At 39.3% G+C, this 20,103-nt stretch overlaps 2 protein-coding genes across 4 annotated transcripts; one reads left to right on the top strand and one right to left on the bottom strand.

Moving 5' to 3' along the window:
- Positions 1-858: 858 nt before the first annotated feature.
- LOC124878600 (acyl-CoA dehydrogenase family member 11-like) lies at positions 859-18,251 on the bottom strand. Of its 3 annotated transcripts, none has more exons than XM_047382644.1 (15): positions 18,169-18,251; positions 15,861-16,202; positions 15,493-15,716; positions 15,285-15,384; positions 14,758-14,875; positions 14,291-14,433; positions 14,046-14,198; positions 12,609-12,703; positions 12,413-12,512; positions 10,391-10,531; positions 10,216-10,308; positions 10,036-10,143; positions 9,784-9,955; positions 1,224-1,290; positions 859-1,140 (listed from the first exon to the last, which is right to left on the bottom strand). In XM_047382644.1, the coding sequence occupies exons 2-15, from the start codon at positions 16,152-16,154 to the stop codon at positions 1,026-1,028; spliced, it is 1,923 nt and encodes a 640-aa protein (XP_047238600.1). In that variant the 5' UTR covers positions 16,155-16,202; positions 18,169-18,251; the 3' UTR covers positions 859-1,025. The 3 variants fall into 3 exon arrangements, with proteins under 3 accessions (XP_047238600.1, XP_047238598.1, XP_047238599.1); XM_047382642.1 differs by lacking the exon at positions 18,169-18,251 and adding an exon at positions 16,240-16,348 and having other exon boundaries at positions 15,861-16,172; XM_047382643.1 differs by lacking the exon at positions 18,169-18,251 and adding an exon at positions 16,240-16,325 and having other exon boundaries at positions 15,861-16,169.
- On the top strand, positions 3,435-7,472 carry LOC124878601 (putative phospholipase B-like 2). The gene is made up of 10 exons (XM_047382645.1): positions 3,435-3,634; positions 3,713-3,813; positions 3,904-4,118; positions 4,977-5,071; positions 5,148-5,308; positions 6,167-6,262; positions 6,358-6,429; positions 6,524-6,676; positions 6,755-6,917; positions 7,034-7,472. The coding sequence occupies exons 1-10, from the start codon at positions 3,494-3,496 to the stop codon at positions 7,202-7,204; spliced, it is 1,368 nt and encodes a 455-aa protein (XP_047238601.1). The 5' UTR covers positions 3,435-3,493; the 3' UTR covers positions 7,205-7,472.
- Positions 18,252-20,103: the final 1,852 nt, after the last annotated feature.

Here is a 20,103-nt window from a genome sequence, read left to right as displayed (position 1 = left end):
ATAAGTTGAAGGTTTAGATGAAGCTAATATTTCTGATAACTCAGGAAGCTTCACAGGATCAAAACAGTCCAAACACAAATCCGGTTCTGCAGTTATTTCCAATGTTGTCTCACTTGCTGAGGATGAAGTAATCATCTTCTAGAGTATGTCAAAGATTTTATTTTTAATAGAATCAATTTTATTTTGGAAGAATCCCATAAAGTCATGACTGCTGAGAGCTAAGGGAATGGATGGCTCAACAGAGCTATGACTCTGTGTTTAGCAACTGTACTAAAGAGAAACCTAGGATTATTCTTGTTCTCTTCTATCAATGATGAGAAATAAGCTGTCCTGGCTTGGCGAAGTGTCTTTTTATGTGTTGTTCAGCATTGTTCTTTGAGAAACCTCCCAGGCCTTTACAGAGTATCTGTATTTGTACTGAGATTAAATTACACACAGTTGGAGTGTTTGCCAATTAGGTGACAGCTGAAGGGAATTTGTTACCCTGGATTTTATTTAGGATTAACAGAGTAAAGTAGACTGAATAGAAATTCCCATACAACTTCATAGATTTAATTTTGTGAAGTGTAAAATACTTACAATTGTGTATCCTTTTCCTACCACTTTACAATTATGCAACAGTTATATATTAAACTCAAATAAATAAACATGCTTTGTCTTCATCCCCTAATAGAATATATGTAAAAAGAAATAGAAAATAAATTTATTATCAGGACCAAGAAAAACTCGTCAGGCATTTGCATCAGTCAGGATTCTTCTTCTACTGCATGTATTGTCTAGTTTTTGGTATTTAAAGACAAAACTGTGACTAGTTAAGTAATATGATCTAAAAGGCAAACATCCAAGCATCACACAAGAGAAGCAGAAACATATTTTAATCTAGAACATAATTCTTGTGGTGCTTATTAAAGGCAAGATTTTCTTTATTAATAGACACGTTCCCACTTCACCCCAAAAAATAGTGAAACTCAGCAACACGGGCTAAATCAGATTAGACCATAAACTCATCAGGATCCGGAGCTTGTTCAGTCTTGAATCAGCTGATCAAAAACCAACGCAGCATCCAGGGATGCAGTGCTGGAATCATAGCAGCCTCTCTTCTGCTTAGATGCCACGAGACACATCTCCTGTTCGCACCATCTGATGAAGCAAAATAAAAACATGTTGAAAGATTATGTAATCTGTTTCAATCAGCCTGTTCTGGTTTTTTGTCCTTTTCTTACCTGAGAGCTGCATGTTTGTCATGTGAGGAGGCATCCTTCCAGGATGCATGGTCAATCAGGAGGGCACCTGTTAACACACAGATTTAGGAAGGACCACTTTAAAGCACTGATCTTAGCACTTTTTACACAAGGGAAGGTCAACACAGCAGTGGAGGTTAATGAGTAGACAGTATTGCTCAGTCACTTACAGTACCTTGCAACCTTTTCACAATTTGTCGTGTTTCAACCACAAACTTCAATTCATTTAATTAGGATTTTCTTTGATATTACAACACAAGGTGACATAATTGTGAAATAGAAGGTAAATCATACACTTTTTATATGTAAAAAAATCTGGACAGTGTGGTTTGCATTTGCATTCAACCTCTACTCTGATAACCCTAAATAAAAATCAAGCCGTGCAACCAATTTCGGGTTTGGTTATAAGACAATAAACATTTGACATGAAACTAACACTTGTTATTACCCTCAACATATCATTCCAGTGGTGAAAAAAGTGAGCAGCAACATGCTGTGTGGAAGCTTTCCTTCAGCAGGGACAGGGAAGCTGGTCAGAGTTCATTAAAAGATGGATGGAGAAAAAATACAGAGAAATCCTGGAAGAAAACCTGTTAGAGGCTGCAATAGATGTGAGCCTGGAGAGTTGATTCACCTTTCAGCAGGACAACAACCCTGAACATACAGCCAGAAAACCAATAGTGTGGTTTCAATCAAAACATATTCAAGTCAAAGTCCAGAACCCAGTCCAATTGAGAATTTGTGGCAAAAAATTTTTTAATTCCTGTCTACTGACATGTCTTACAATCTCAATGAGTTTGAGCTATTTTTAAAAAAAAGAATGTGCGCACATTTCAGTCTCTAGATATGCAAAGCTGGTGCTGACATACCCCAAAAGTATCAACTCGGGGGGCTGAATACAAATACACACCAGAGTTTCCAACTTTTTATTTGCAAGAAAATTTGAAAACCATGTATGCTTTTACTTCCAATTGTTAAATGCAAATTATAACTGATTGATATACAGGTCCTTCTCAAAATATTAGCATATTGTGATAAAGTTCATTATTTTCCATAATGTCATGATGAAAATTTAACATTCATATATTTTAGATTCATTGCACACTAACTGAAATATTTCAGGTCTTTTATTGTCTTAATACGGATGATTTTGGCATACAGCTCATGAAAACCCAAAATTCCTATCTCACAAAATTAGCATATTTCATCCGACCAATAAAAGAAAAGTGTTTTTAATACAAAAAACGTCCAAAATCTCCTGATAGCTAGCATTGACCCTGCCCTTGATAAAACACAGTGGACCAACACCAGCAGCTGACACGGCACCCCAGATCATCACTGACTGTGGGTACTTGACACTGGACTTCTGGCATTTTGGCATTTCCTTCTCCCCAGTCTTCCTCCAGACTCTGGCACCTTGATTTCTGAATGACATGCAGAATTTGCTTTCATCCGAAAAAAGTACTTTGGACCACTGAGCAACAGTCCAGTGCTGCTTCTCTATAGCCCAGGTCAGGCGCTTCTGCCGCTGTTTCTGGTTCAAAAGTGGCTTGACCTGGGGAATGCGGCGCCTGTAGCCCATTTCCTGCACACGCCTGTGCACAGTGGCTCTGGATGTTTCTACTCCAGACTCAGTCCACTGCTTTCGCAGGTCCCCCAAGGTCTGGAATCGGCCCTTCTCCACAATCTTCTTGAGGGTCCGGTCACCTCTTCTCGTTGTGCAGCGTTTTCTGCCACACTTATTCCTTCCCACAGACTTCCCACTGAGGTGCCTTGATACAGCACTCTGGGAACAGCCTATTCGTTCAGAAGTTTCTTTCTGTCTTACCCTCTTGCTTGAGGGTGTCAATAGTGGCCTTCTGGACAGCAGTCAGGTCGACAGTCTTACCCATGATTGGGGTTTTGAGTGATGAACCAGGCTGGGAGTTTTAAAGGCCTCAGGAATCTTTTGCAGGTGTTTAGAGTTAACTCGTTGATTCAGATGATTAGGTTCATAGCTCGTTTAGAGACCCTTTTAATGACATGCTAATTATGTGAGATAGGAATTTTGGGTTTTCATGAGCTGTATGCCAAAATCATCCGTATTAAGACAATAAAAGACCTGAAATATTTCAGTTAGTGTGCAATGAATCTAAAACATATGAATGTTAAATTTTCATCATTACATTATGGAAAATAATTAACCTTATCACAATATGCTAGTATTTTGAGAAGGACCTGTATTATTGTTTCAGCTCATTTATCAACACTGGATGAATACACTGATTGGTTACTGTGGGCCCTTCTTGTCTGAACCTGTTTACTGTGAGCGCCTTAAGGCTTTTATCTCAGCCAACTTACAGTGGGTTCAGGAGCAAGTGGAGAAGCAGCCGACTTCACCGTACTGGTACCAGGTAATGAATTAACTTTTGTAACATTCCTGTTGGTGCACTTTTTTTAGAGTTCTTCCAGCATTTGTCTCTGCTCTTCAGGTGCGACTGGCACTGCTACAGCTTAAAGGTCTTGAAGATGGCTACCATGACCAGCTGGGCTTTCCTACAGAGCGCTTCTCAATCAATCCATTAGGCTTCATGTAAGCTCAACTTTAGCTTTCACTGCTCAAACCTGAGCCATGATGATAAACTGTTATCTCACATGCCCAACTGCTGCTCTTCACAACTAGATTTTTCCAAATGGGTGGAGATCTTGAAGACTTGGAGTCAGCACTGAACAAATCCAGCCAAACCCGACCCCTTGGTTCTGGTTCCTGCTCTGCACTCATTAAGCTGCTGCCAAACAATAAAGATCTGCTGGTATCACATGACACCTGGAACACTTACCAGGCCATGCTGCGCATTATGAAGAAGTACATCTTTGCCTTCAAAACCTCTCCTTTAGGTAGCTCTAAAATATGCTATTTCATTGTGGTTGTTTGATTAAATCTCAGAATGAAACTCAACCATGAATATATAAGTGTGGACTTTCAAGGGTTCTCCGTTAACTTAATAGAGTAAATGACAATATCCCAGTATATAAAACCAAAGTTTTATTCTGTGTGAATTAAATCAACATAATAGGCTATAATTTATAGGTGTTAAATGTGCTGGTTCTAAGTGTTGGACATGGCAAGGTTCCCTTTTTTTGAGGTTCAAAAGTGACACAATTCATTGTAAAAAATAATAGTTATGTTGGTGTGCAATAAATAAACTAAAAAACAAAAGTATAAAAACCTTTATTAAATTTAAAGTCATATGCTGCAGCTCATAATAACATTCTTGCATCTGTGAACCATACTGATCAGTCATTGGGCCTAGAACTGCTCTGGTCAAGATAATTACGTTTACTGAGCATGTTAACCAATGAAATCACAGTTAACTGTTTCATTATGCGCTGTAATATACATGAGTTTAGCATGACTATACATTTTAATGAATGATTCTCACATTTCCTTGGCATATATTAATATAAATTGTTTGTATTTTAATTATGACCTTTATAAATATTAATTGAACAATTTATTAATTTAATACATTTTGGCATTCAATACCTACCTTCCAATCTAATGGATTTCCTTTGAAATATTTTCAAAAAGGTCTCAATCCACTTATATGATATTCTGCTAATTTTATTGCATAAAGCAAACATGTGTATTTCCCCAGATTCCAGACAGTTCATACTGTCAGCTAAATTCAAAAGCATGCGTTCTTTCAAAGAAGAATATGAAACCCCTGTGGTGTGTTTTTGTTTATTTTGTAGACAATTATGCTCTTCCTGGAGGAACTCAGGCCTTCTCATCATATCCTGGATCCATCTTTTCTGGAGATGACTTTTACATCCTCAGCAGCGGCCTGGTGAGAATTTTTCTTGGTGATAATAAAATGTATATATATATTTATTTTGTATTTTAAATGCATCTTGTGCCTGCAGGTTACACTGGAAACCACCATTGGCAACAGCAACCCTGCTCTCTGGAAGTTTGTTCATCCGAAGGGAACAGTAATGGAATGGCTGCGAAACATTGTCGCTAATCGGTTGGCGACTACAGGCAAGGACTGGGCAGAGATTTTCAGCAAGTACAACAGTGGAACGTAAGTTTTGCAAATGGGAGAAAAGAACATTCCACTAACATTATATTCTGAATAGATGGGCTTGGTTTCTGTTGCTCATATCATAAAAACGTGATTTACAATCAGTTTCAGTTCTAATTTTACCTCCAACGAGTTAACACTACTCATAAAAATATTTAATATATTAAATGCACTCAAAAATATTCCACTATTTAGTTAATTATTTCATAAATTTCATAAATTTATATTTTCTTTTATCCATACCATTAAAGCCTATGGGCAGAGCTAACAGAGGTTGTGCAGATTAAGGAATCAGATGCTAACAGTGTGAAATATGAAAGGACAGTTATTTCATGCTCCAATGTGACAATAAATCAAATAAATAAATGCTAAGTTGATTATTAATATATGTCTTCCAAATTAACTAAACATATTAATTAAGGAATTTTACATATAATCATGTATGTATTTAATAGTTTAATTTATTAATATTCTTTTTAATTTTAATAATGACTAATTTATTTATGACACTGTGGCTCTTTTGCCAGTCTATAATAGCCCAAAGATCGTGTATACTCCTTAATTACATACCATTGCTGTAAAGTTGAATTTGCATTTCAATGATAAAACAAAATACTTTTTATAAAGCTTATAAATTAAACCAATACCCTGTCATGTGAATAAAGGCTGAAAACAACTGATTATGACGTGAAGTCACATGAGACTTCAGGTCAGTTGTTTCCTCAGGCTAATCATGAGTGTTATCTGTGAAATGCTGAAGCAGTTAGCTGAAGATCAATCACACAGGCCCACAGTAAATACATGAAAATCCGTTTGATCAAAGGTCTGTGTGCATTCCAGTCTGTTTTCTATTCATAGGTACAACAACCAGTGGATGATTGTGGATTATAACCACTTTACTCCAGGACAGGCTGACATTAAAGAGGGCCTCTTTGTTGTGTTGGAGCAGATTCCGTAGGTTTTTTTTCTCGCACATAGATCTGACTGTTTTTGAACCATTTTCAACTAATTTATTTAAAATGATCACTTTTTATTTTCCAATTCTGCAGGGGACTTATTGTTTACAGAGATAAGTCCCAGGAGCTCCTGAAGAATGGTTACTGGGCTAGTTACAACATACCGTAAGCATCCAGTTAGAAAACATTCAGCAACATCTACATGTGATTATGTATGCTGTTTTTTTCTGATTCATGTCCATACATGTTCGTCTTGTAGTTACTATGTGGAGATATTTAATGCCAGTGGCTGTAATAAGCTGGTGGAGGAGTTCGGCCCGTGGTTCTCTCTGGATCAGAATCCTCGGGCTCAGATATTCAGGAGAAACCAGACTCGTGTTACAGATTTGGACTCCATGGTGCGCCTTATGAGGTAAAGTTTGCAAACCACTAGTTTCATGCTTTCATTTGCTGGTGATTAGAATTTAACAGTATGTTTGTGTGCCTCCAGGTATAATAACTTTAAAGAAGACCCATTGTCAAAGTGTGATGGATGTGATCCACCTCAGAATGGGGAAAACGCGATCTCAGCCCGTTCGGACCTGAACCCAGCTAATGGAACATATCCATTTGGTGCCTTAAAGCAGAGATCGCATGGAGGAACAGACATGAAGGTCTCCTTTTTCTTTGTCCATGTGTTTGTGTATCAAATTATTTTGTTTGGGTGAAATGAAATGACTTGGTACCATTATTATCTGTGTTTGATTAATGTTTGTGTGTTCCCATATAGCTGACGTCCTATGAAATGTTCAAAGAGTATGGCATGTTAGCAGTCAGTGGGCCAACCTGGGACCAGTTACCACCTTTCCAGTGGAGCACTTCCCCTTATGAAGACTTGGTCCACATGGGCCACCCTGATGTGTGGGATTTCAACCCTATAAAAGTCACCTGGGCACCTTGATTGTTAAATGTGAGAACTGAGTGCATGCTCTAGTGTTATAACAAAGGGAAATAATCTTTGTCTTCGTGTGACATTAATTTTTTTTCCTGTCTTTGTGTTTTGTTAGTTAACAGACCTCTATGGCTATTGAGAGAATCGCTGAATATAATTTATGATATCACAATAATATTTTGATTATGATTACACTGTTTCATTCTTGTAATTTTTTTGATAAATGATTTTTTTTTTTTGTTTAAATATTTTTTCAATAAACAATACCTTGATTTTATTTTGGTAAATGTGTGTTTTTATAGCACAAGGTTGAGTCAGTATACAGGTGGATCTTAGTCAATTCGAATCTCATTGAAAAGTTTATTTCAGCAATTAAATGTAAAAGGTGAATCTCAGTCAAACAAGCAGTGTATTTCTGTTCCTTTTGCACTATAAACCTTTTATTAGAAGGTCCTGGGCTCGAATCCTGGCCTGGCTTCTTTCTGTATGGACTTTGCATGTTCTCCCTGTGGGTGCGTGGGTTCTCCACCTGCCTCCCACAGTCCAAAAATATGCATTTTAGGTCAATTGGTTTCTCTAAATCACCCCTAGGAGTAAGTGCATGTGTGGATAGTTGTTTGTCCTGTGACTACGTTGCCATGTGATGGATTGGTGACTTGTACACCAGTTATAGACAATGAATGGATGGCTTACAGCTAATAAAAACATTACTTATTTTCATATGGTATTCTTATGAGACCAACTGTTCTCACATAATTATAATACGATATGAGACCAACTGAAACAAAATATTGTTTTTCATACAGAGTTGTCAGCCTACTGAAAAGCATGTCCATGTAGTATACAATATATGTACAGGTCCTTCTCAAAATATTAGCATATTGTGATAAAGTTCATTATTTTCCATAATGTCATGATGAAAATTTAACATTCATATATTTTAGATTCATTGCACACTAACTGAAATATTTCAGGTCTTTTATTGTCTTAATACGGATGATTTTGGCATACAGCTCATGAAAACCCAAAATTCCTATCTCACAAAATTAGCATATCATTAAAAGGGTCTCTAAACGAGCTATGAACCTAATCATCTGAATCAACGAGTTAACTCTAAACACCTGCAAAAGATTCCTGAGGCCTTTAAAACTCCCAGCCTGGTTCATCACTCAAAACCCCAATCATGGGTAAGACTGCCGACCTGACTGCTGTCCAGAAGGCCACTATTGACACCCTCAAGCAAGAGGGTAAGACACAGAAAGACATTTCTGAACGAATAGGCTGTTCCCAGAGTGCTGTATCAAGGCACCTCAGTGGGAAGTCTGTGGGAAGGAAAAAGTGTGGCAGAAAACGCTGCACAACGAGAAGAGGTGACCGGACCCTCAAGAAGATTGTGGAGAAGGGCCGATTCCAGACCTTGGCGGACCTGCGGAAGCAGTGGACTGAGTCTGGAGTAGAAACATCCAGAGCCACCGTGCACAGGTGTGTGCAGGAAATGGGCTACAGGTGCCGCATTCCCCAGGTCAAGTCACTTTTGAATCAGAAACAGCGGCAGAAGCGCCTGACCTGGGCTACAGAGAAGCAGCACTGGACTGTTGCTCAGTGGTCCAAAGTACTTTTTTCGGATGAAAGCAAATTCTGCATGTCATTCGGAAATCAAGGTGCCAGAGTCTGGAGGAAGACTGGGGAGAAGGAAATGCCAAAATGCCAGAAGTCCAGTGTCAAGTACCCACAGTCAGTGATGGTCTGGGGTGCCGTGTCAGCTGCTGGTGTTGGTCCACTGTGTTTTATCAAGGGCAGGGTCAATGCAGCTAGCTATCAGGAGATTTTGGAGCACTTCATGCTTCCATCTGCTGAAAAGCTTTATGGAGATGAAGATTTCATTTTTCAGCACGACCTGGCACCTGCTCACAGTGCCAAAATCACTGGTAAATGGTTTACTGACCATGGTATCACTGTGCTCAATTGGCCTGCCAACTCTCCTGACCTGAACCCCATAGAGAATCTGTGGGATATTGTGAAGAGAACGTTGAGAGACTCAAGACCCAACACTCTGGATGAGCTAAAGGCCGCTATCGAAGCATCCTGGGCCTCCATAAGACCTCAGCAGTGCCACAGGCTGATTTCCTCCATGCCACGCCGCATTGAAGCAGTCATTTCTGCCAAAGGATTCCCGACCAAGTATTGAGTGCATAACTGTACATGATTATTTGAAGGTTGACGTTTTTTGTATTAAAAACACTTTTCTTTTATTGGTCGGATGAAATATGCTAATTTTGTGAGATAGGAATTTTGGGTTTTCATGAGCTGTATGCCCAAATCATCCGTATTAAGACAATAAAAGACCTGAAATATTTCAGTTAGTGTGCAATGAATCTAAAATATATGAATGTTAAATTTTCATCATGACATTATGGAAAATAATGAACTTTATCACAATATGCTAATATTTTGAGAATCAATCAGAATAAAATACATTAAAGTTAGTGGTTGTGGTGACATGTAAAAAGTGTAAATAATGTGCATCATTTTGCACAGCACTGTAACTTATGCTTATCTAAATTGACAAGTGCCTGTGAAGCACCCACCTGCGTAAATGCGAGCCAGGCTATATCCCAGATCTCTGGCTGCCAGTTCCAGGTAACTGGGTGATCTGGAAGCTGCTATCTGAACAAACTGCTCCAGTTCAGACAGAGCATCACCGACTGCTTTCACGGCTGGGGCCATTGAGGAAACACCCGAGGCACCTGCAAGCAGTGCCTGCAAGAAAACAGTCGCAGCTGTCATTCCTGCTTCCAGTAAATAATCTTTCCCAACAGGATCTGCTTCCGTCTCCGTACCTTGATGTGTGTGAAGTAAGCATGCAGAACCATTCCTGAACTACGAGCTACGCAGCGCAGCACATCCAGGGACAAAACATTTGTTGTTCCTTCCCATATACTCAACACCTATTAGAGAAACAAACTATGAGTTTCAAAAACCATAAAAAGACAGGAAAAAGTTGTTTGAAGCAACTCCACCTGTGCATCGCGGAGTATTCCAGGCAGCCCAGTATCTTCAATGTATCCCTGTCCACCAAAGCTTTCCAGACCTTCAGATACTACAGCCACAGCCTAAGAGAAACAAAATCACAACTGTCAGATACTCTGAATACCCTGATCAAAAACTACTTTTACATTTGCAAAAGCAGCTTACCTGCTTCCCAGTGTACAGTTTAACCACAGGGGTGAGCAGACGAAGGAGGTGCACATCGAGCTGGCTGGCAAGGCCGCTCTCCTCTCGGCCCAACAGACGACACACATCCATCACCAGAAGAAAAGCTGCACGAGTCTCCACCTGTCCAAATCAAGTAGATGTTTCAGAGTTTAATTGGTTGTACTGTGTTCTGACAAAAATGTTCACACTCCTTGAACTTGATCACATTTTGTCACTTTACAACTGCAAACTTCAATGTGTTTTATTGTGATTTAATGTGGGAAAGTCTACACCAACCATGCTTCCACCAGCGAATGGTAGCGTTAATGACAGGATTTATTTACACATAACAATCTGAGAAATGTGGCAAGATAAAAGTTCTGCCCCCTTTTACTTTGATGACACAAAGTAATCTAGTTTTAGCCTTTGGATTTGTCATCAAAATAGTAAATAGAGTTCACCTGTGTGTGTAATTTAGCCACAGTATAAATCCAGGTGTTTTGTGAAGAAGTCCTGTTTCCAGTTTGCTATAATTTTTCAAGGGGTCACAGCACACACCAGGAAGAAGATGCTCTGGTTAGATAAGAGCAAAACTGGAAATTTCTAGCCCACATGCTAGAGGTCATGTGTGGCGGTAAACTAACATCACAGCCCAAACACAACACACCTATGATGAGACATGGTGGTGGACAGAAAGCCTTCACTTTCAGCAGCACAACTACCTTGAACATACAGTCAGAAATACATTGGGATGCTTTAAATCAGTGGTCGGTAACCTTTACTATCCAAAGAGCCTTGTGGCTTGACAAATGAACTTTGTCCAGAGTCACAAAGATACATGATCATTTGAAAAAGAACAAATTGTTCAAAATACCATAGAAAAAGTTGTTTGTTCTATGATCAGATCAAGAAACAATTATTTTATTTCTATTTTTACATTTAAGAATAAAGAAAAAAAATTACTTATTCAAAAAATAAATAAATATATAAATAAATGCATTTTCTTGAACATTATATATATGGAAAACAAAAAAAACTTTTTGACTTAATAAAAAAAATTTAATTGCACCACTAATTTAGTTTTGTTGAACAAATACTTTGCAGAAATTGCCTAAAAACACAGAAAAACTGTCATAAAAGTCATTTTCATAAGCTTTATATATAAAAACATCAGTCAGTCAGTCATTTTCTACCACTTATTCCATAGTGGGTCACAGGGAAGCTGGTGCCTATCTCCAGCAGTCTATGGGCGAGAGGCGGGGTACACCCTGGACAGGTTGCCAGTCCATCGCAGGGCAACACACAAACAACCATGCACACACTCATTCATACACCTAAGGGCAGTTTAGAGTTACCAATTAACCTAACAGGCATGTCTTTGGACTGTGGGAGGAAGCCGGAGTACCCGTTGAGAACCCACGCATGCACGGGGAGAACATGCAAACTCCATGCAGAAAGACCCCCGGCCAGGAATCGAACCCAGGACCTTCTTACTACCAACTGCGCCACCGTGCAGCCCTATAAAAACATTGCACAGTTTTTTCTTATTTTGGCCAAAGTTATTAAGGGTCACTATGGAGGCCCTTAAGAGCCACAGGCAACTCCAGAGCCGCGGATTGCAAACTCCTGGTTTAGATCAAAGCATATTAATGTTTTAGAATGGCCCAATCAAAGTCCAGACCTAAATCCAATTGAACACTAGCCAGTCTTGAAAATGTCAGGTTCACAGGTGCGACCCAATCTAACTCAGCTTGAGCTGCAAATGGGCAAAAGTTTCTCTAAATGTGCGAAGCTGTCAGGTACATACCTCGAAAGAATCACAGCATTAACTGCTGAGAGGAGTAGCTCAACAAAGTATAGACTCAAAGGACTCAACCATGTTTTCCTTTCAGTTCATAATTTGGGTTGATGTGTCACATAAAATCCAAATAAAATACACTGAAGTTTGTGGTTTTATTATGACAAACTGTGAAAAGGTTCAAGGGGGCGTGAATACTTTTGCAATGCATAGTACACCTCTACCTCCATCCTTGCAAGAGTCTGCATATGCAGTGGGTGGTCTTTAAGAAGCTTTCCAAAGGCAGTGCGGCGGGTGGCATAGTCACGCGCCAACTGGACCACTCTGTGAGCAGACACATTATTTCATCAGCTTACTGAGGAGAGGCCCCCACAGAATCAGAGCAGAATTCAGGGGAAGTATTATGATGAGGGGTCCTGCCTTCTCATTGCAGCGGCTGCAGAAACGCTGTTGTGAATCCTGGTTATTGTCAGCATGTTCGCTATGGAGGCCACGCCTCTGCCTTCTTCTGAGAGCTGGTGACAAACAAAATCTGGATCAGACAGAGCAGTAAAGCAGCACTACAACATGAGGCACTGCATTACACAATAAAGCATTTGTGGATTGGAGCTGATGCAAGATCACTCAGCCTGAAAATCTAAAATCCAAATATTCATAAATGATCTGCTGCTCCACACACTGATCACAATGAAATATCTAAGTATAACTCAGGATGTGCCTTGAGTCCAGACTACAGACAGATTCAGCATGTTTGGAGCTGTTCAGTTCAGCATAAAGCCCAAAGCTAAGGAGATTAAATAAAACATATTTGAACATTGGGGCAAGTCAAGACAGCAATCTGAAATCCCAGCTTACTGTTGTACAGCAGCTTTTACTGTATTTTATGTAATGGATAGAGGTTTTGAGTAATTCTGTCTAAACGTAGAGAGGTTTAATAGCCTGGTGTAGATTTATATGTTATAATGATTATCAGATATCCATCCATTAATCCATTGTCTATACCCACTTAGCCTTGCAGGGTCATGGAGCAGCCGATGCTTGTCTCGAGTGGTCATTGGGCGAGAGTCAGGCTACACCCTGGACAGGTCCATCATAGGGCAACACAGAGACAAACAGGACAAACATCCATGCACACAGTCCAATGTTATTAACTGACCTAACAGTCATGTTTTTGGACTGTGGGAGGAAGCTGGAGAACTACCTGAAGAAAGACTCAGGCCACGATTCAAACTCAGACCTTCTTACTCGTGCAGTCCTTTATTATTATTAATATTATTATTAGAATAAATTTTTTTTTCTTGTTCTTGTTTGTGACACAAAGCTAAAATAACATAGGACTGAATTTAGCTAGAAATATGAATTAACTGTTTCATGCTGGATTACTATTAGAAATAAGCAAACTGTTTTTATTTTATTTGGTTGTTTTTGGCATGTGTTTACTGGTCATAATTTAAAAGCCAACAGACTGTAACATCTGCACAGTTTCTGTGGATGGAGAAACCTCTACCGACACAGATACAAATAGTTTTCGTATGAGCTTGTTGGTTAAAATATTGCACTAAAAATCTGCCTTTTCCAGTTAGTCAGCGGCGTGAAGGTGACGGATGAAGTGTTGAGCCTTTGTTTATTCTCTAGTAGTCAATAGCTCTTTAAGATCCATCAATCCATTTTCTATTAGTCTCTTCATCCTTTTCGAACTGTTTTCCGGTGGTTGCTCTATCATTTATTACAGTGAATTCTCCAAATTGCACAACTATGTTAGCTACCCTGCATTTATTAACACACAGCTACTCATTTGTGTTAAAAGGAGTCTGTAGTATTACTGTAAAAAGCAATGATGCTGCACACTTCACTGACTCTATATGCAGGCAGGCCATCCAGGAGCAGCTCAGCAGTTGGCATCTGTCGTGTCCCCAGCTTGTCCTTCAGTCTCTGAACTTCAATGCCCTGCAGTCGGCCGTCCTCACCTCGACTCACCTCTGCGTAAAAGAGAGACAAGCCCCTGCTACCCTGCGGACAGAAACAAGCCTAGTCAGAGGAATCACACGCTCTCGGGCCGCCTTGGATTATGTTAGACACAGTGCAGTGGAAATCAGCAGTACGGGTGTTGTTGATCCCGATCTGTCCTGAACTCTTGCCAAGGTGAGAGTCATGTCTGCGTCTGTGGCCGACGTGAACCACTTGAAGCCGTGTAGTTTATAGGATCCATCTGTTTGGGGAACGGCCACCGTCTCCGTGCCGGTGCCTGAAGAAAATGAGAAGCTATAAAGCAAGTACATTTATATAGAGTTATATTTGCTTTTCAAAGACTCAACAGTTCTCAGACTGAATGGGAGAAGGTTCCAGAGTCCTGATGCTATTAAATAAGTAAATATTCAAATATGTATTTATCCAGATTTGTTAAACATACAAAGGGACCTAAGTGATTTATAAACACATTAGAATCATTCTCCTGAGTTTGAACTTCATGAGTCATTAAACTTCTCTGGTGGAGAAAGTGCCCCCTATTGTTTATCTCTAAAATGAAGGCAGCACTGATTCACACTAGAAAAATGTGTCTCTAACTGACCCACATCTGATCCTCCCTGTCTCTCAGTCATCCACTGTCCAGACGTCCAGAAACGTTCAGGCTGACGGCTGATCAAGCGACCGTAGGCTTCCTCCACTGGCAGTGAAACACCTGTAGACTTCACATACACAGGTAGACAGATTTTAGCTGCTAAACACATAGCATGACTTTGCAGGACAAAAAAAACTTAAATGTAAATCAAGCTGAAACATAAATCTTTTGTTTACATTAAGTAACTTTAGTGAAACCAAACTTCGGCATATTTTATTGGGATTTTATATGTTTTATATGGAAAGTGATTTCAAAGTGGTTTTCGAAGGTTGTTTTATTAGTAAAACTCTGTGTGGTGTGGTGTGCCTTTGTATTCCCCTGTGTCTGGGGGGGGTGGGGGGGGGGGGTGTTCCAGGTTTGTACCAGGTTTTATTAAATAATTACTATGTGTTTACCTCCATCTACATCAACTCTGACCAGCTTCCCTGTCGCTGCTGAAGCAAAGTTTACCGAGGATTCGGGGATTTTAAACTTACTTGGATGACCTTTGCAGCTCCATCTGTCATGGCAAGAGGACAGGTGTAGAGACCAGACGAGGGGGAGAAAATGTACAACTTGCTCATCTGGTAAACACGACTAGAACACACACACACACACATACACACACAAAATGTATCCAACCAGAAACTAACAAACTCTGGTCATTAAACTCAAGTAATAAAAAAAGGAAAAGAACAGGCCTACCTCCACTCCCCAAAAGACTTTTCGTAGCCAATGGCAACCAGTCCTTCCTGTGCTGAGAGGTCCTTGAGGCGTTTCCAGGCTGCAGAGGTCACGATGTGGTCCACTCTCTGACCCCAGGGATCAAAATGCACTAGCCGAGGAGGGTTAAGCTCACACTCTCTACCCCAAATGTCTATTTCTTTTGCCACGCGCTCTCCAAATGCATTCAAGTCAGACCAAACAGCCTGAGAACAAGACAAAGCACATAAAATCACCTAAAAATGGTAGATCCAGTTAATCTGATTAAGTTAAACTGTTTTCAGGCTGTTTTTCAAATCTTACAAAAAAACAAAAGTAGTGTTGCAATAGGTGATTTCTGCTCAGAATACCTCCTGTGGCAGGTGTCTCTTTAGGTATCCCCTAAGCAAGACATCCTCCAGAAATGGATTCTTCAGGACTGGCTGGCCCTGAAAGAAAGATCCCACGCTGGCTCTGCTGAAAGGCAGGTAACCTGCTGCATCTGATGCTGCCTCCCACAGATGTTCTTCATCACGTTTTCTTGCCCCAGGCTCAGTTGCACGGGCTGATCTGATGTGGACAAGCGGTCGGGTAACGCCACACCACAGCCTACAGCAGCTGCTGCCAGCTGCACGTCTGCTCAGGATGGCTGGGGATGCTGCCATGGCTTTAGGATCTGCCTGCTAACAGAAACTAGAGTCGCTGACTTGTTTCTGCAAAAAAAAAAAAAGAAATTGTTTCTGCTTTTACCTCCCGTATCATCCTAATCCTCTACATGGTAGCAAAATAGACATGGATCCTCTTCCAGCCTTGTTTGTCATGATTTGGGTTGATCAAAACCTTTCAATTAAAGCTCTGACTGTAGATAAAGGAAAGTTTAGGGTGAGGAGATATTTTTATAGAGTCGTTTCCTGGCTTAGTCGAATGGCATGTTCTCTTGTTTTGCCTACTTTGAACAGTGAGTAAGAGAAATAGACCTCTGTGTTTCATTACATTTATGTACCAGGGAAACAGGAGGTCACTGATTTTACAGCTTCTAGACAAACTGATTGACTAATACTAAAATAAATAATTTTCTGTAATGCTTGTTATGCCAATAATTGTGACACTGAGGATTTTATTAAAAACATCTAATAATTAACAAGGATTTATTACAGAGGCAAACCTGAAAAATTTCACATCTCATTTCTGTCAATTTCACAATATCAGCACACATTTAAAACATGTTTGAATGGTAGAGACGTTACAACTAGGAGATGTCATCATTCCCTCTCACAAGAACTGAAAGACCATCAGGAAAAATAGGCCTCCAGTAAACGCAATTCAGGTGTAAGTTAGCCCTCCCTACTTCATGCATTCATGTAGAAGAACAATGTGTGTCACTATAAAGTTATTGCTGTAAGATCATTTCTGCAGTTCTGTAGGAAGGCCAGTCGCTAACTTCAGTGCTGTGTTCTTGTAATATCTTCAGAGTGGGATATTTCACAGCTAAATATATAGCGACACTAATGTCTCATTTTCAGTTTCTTCATTCATGATTCCATCACAAAGTCTGCATGACATTCAGAAACTGAGCCCAAAGGAATAAGCATCACCTCTGCACACAGAAAATATTATGCAAAGCCAGGCTTTTTCTTTGCACTGTACACATGGAAAAGGCTTTTGTGAACGCAATTTCACATTTTGTCCATGATAAATGTTTTGTGGAGTTTGTCCTTCTTGTGTGTATTTGTATTGACCACTGTCGAATTTTGTAGCCGTTGGCATCTGAGGGAATCAGAGAACCTGAGTGTCCGGGTTAGGCCCTTTTTGGAAATCATGTTATGACGACAGAGATATTAAAAGCAGAAATTTGCAAACCCTTTTTACGCTTTTCTCTGAGGAACATTGCTTTAAAACAGCTTAATGAATTTCTCAGACAGTGGTTAACCATCTCTGGATTCTCTAGGTATACCCTATGAGATTATCATTTCATTAGCACTGGTTTTGCAGACATTTCTTACAATTAAATGCCTTTCAGTAATCTGATTACCAGTCTTCAATGACCTCTGTTCCAAGTGATTTTGGTTTGTGGTAATGAACTGAAGAGATATCAACAAACTGAAATATATTAGGTTCTTATGCAGAAAATAAAACGTAGAAATCAATTTGGATTTGTTGTTTGGGCTTTTACCGCTTTACTATGAAATCAATTTAAAATGTATTTGTTGTCCATTTTAGAGAAGTTTTGGCGTTTATAACTTTAACAACAGAGGAAGGACTATTACTATTCATTAATAAATAGTAATACAGCTTTAATTATAATGTCATGTAATGATATGGAATACCGAAAATAAACAACAGGGCCAGAGAAGTGGGTCAAAGTTCATTTGACTCCGTTGTTACGTATGAACAGATCTTTGCTGTACAGTTTTATTAACCTGCTGTTACTCATTTTTACCAACAATCTGATGGTTAATCTGACTAAAACCCTGTTAGTCGGACTTTGCTGCTTGGTTGTGACTTTTGACAACAGCAGGAAACAAGCGAGCAAACGGAAGCGTTTTAACGAGCTGATTACTTTTCAGTTTAATGCTATAACTGCTAGCAACTTTGCATTGTTAGCCACTTCAATGCTGAACCAGTTTCACATCAGATTTAAAGGGTTTTCAGGTGTAAACGACGCGCAAAGACACGAACCTGACGTTAGCCGAGAAGCACCAAGCAGCAGGAAACCTCGCCTTCAAAATAAAAGTCGGGTATGGTGACGTGCGTTGCAAAAGTATTCATACACGTTGAACATTTTCGCGTTTTGTCACATCAGAATCACAACATTTAAGGTATTTTCTGCTGTAGGTTCAGCTGCATATCTTTTGAGGTAGGTTTCTTACACTTTGCACATCTACAGAAAGACGCTTTTTCTCGTTATTCTTTACTGAATAACTGAAACTCAGTCCGATTGGATGCCTCTGTGGACATAATTTTTCAGTTCTTACTTCAGATTACCAATCTGATTTTTCTCTGGACTTTGACTGGGCCATTCTTAAACATGAGTATTCTATGATCCAAACCGTTCCACTGTAGCTTTGGCTCAATGTTTGGGTTGCTATATATGCAGTCAGGTGAACCTTCGCCCCAATTTTAAATCTTCTGCAGCCTCTGACAGGTATTCTCCTAGGAGTTAGCTCCATCCATCTTGCCATCAACTTGCCCTGAGAAAAGCATCCCCACAGCATGCTACGGCCATCACTGTGTTTCACAACAGGAATGGTGTTTGGAGTGATGTGCACGTTTTTCCACCACACATTGTGTTTTTCATATTGACAAGAAAGTTCCGTTTCAGTCTCCTCTGACCATCACATATAGTAAAGTTTTCAAGTTTAGCCAGTAAACAAAAGAAAGCTGAGAATGTAAGACAAATCCACGATATTTGTAATAAGACTCTACTAAACGAAAGTCCCAAACAAAAATGTATCCTCTCACAGTCCTCACCAGACAGTATTTACATTAATAAATGGAAGAGGGGGAAGGAAATTCACTATATTTCTGCAGACTTGAAAAAAGAAGACAGGAACAAAACACAATAAAGAAACTAATAATTGATAACCTGGAATTTACTGATCATGTCAGGACTTTAAAGGCACTTTTCCAGTTCTATAGCCAGCTGTACTCCTTTTATTCCAATGCAGATGCAGAGATTTTCTTTGACTCTATCAGAGAACAAATCCCTATGGTTGACAAGTGCTTAAGGAATTTATGTGACCAGAAATCAGAGCAGAGGCAGTAGAAAAAGCATTGAAATGTTTAGCTTTAGATAAATCTCCAGGCTTAGATGGTCTAAGAAGTAACTTTTATAGACACTTTTGACAATATGTTATGTTTAAAATGCTAAAAGAAGTCTCTACAATGTTTATTTTACGAACTACGATGATGCAGGGATTCATATCCCTAATTCTCAAACCCGGCAAAGATCTAAAAATAATCGACATCCTCCCCCCATACAACTCAATAAAATGGATGTCAAATTTCGCCCCCACTATTTATTGCAGTGGCAGAGACGCCTTCTGTTCTTATCAAAAATCTGATTTTTAAAAACTCAGTATAGGGTAAACAATTAATCATTTGGCAGTTGATAAAGCAAAATTTATGAAAAACTGCGACCAACTCCCTTCATACAAATCCTACAAAATCCTTGATACAATAGAATCGTTCTCTAAAGCACCCAGACTAAACTGAAATCTCCAAGAATTGTTACCTATTCATAATTCTAGTCAGTCAATAATATTCCTGTTAAAACCACTGTCAAATATTAAAATTAATACACAGAACTAAAGTCATAACCTGGAAAAAAGCTAACTTTAAAGAACCAAAATTTGTGTATAACTTTATATTGTCTATCGTTTATTATTAAATCACTTTATGGTCAGTTTATTCAGTACTTGAGTAGCCATTCTGACAAATATTCTCTTAATCTTGAGTAAGATTTTGGATTTCTCACTTTTTACTCGAGTAAAAATGTTGTAGTGCTATTTTTACTTGAGTACTTCTTTTTGTTCTCTGCGTGGTCACGTACAGCACAACAGCAAAATTCCTATTTAGTTGCTAGTTATCCACTATTATTTTCCAGCTGGAACT

The sequence above is a fragment of the Girardinichthys multiradiatus genome, chromosome 12 (genome assembly GCF_021462225.1).
Source record: "Girardinichthys multiradiatus isolate DD_20200921_A chromosome 12, DD_fGirMul_XY1, whole genome shotgun sequence".
NCBI classification, from domain to species: Eukaryota; Metazoa; Chordata; class Actinopteri; order Cyprinodontiformes; family Goodeidae; genus Girardinichthys; species Girardinichthys multiradiatus.
This window is presented reverse-complemented; position numbering and strand designations above follow the sequence as displayed.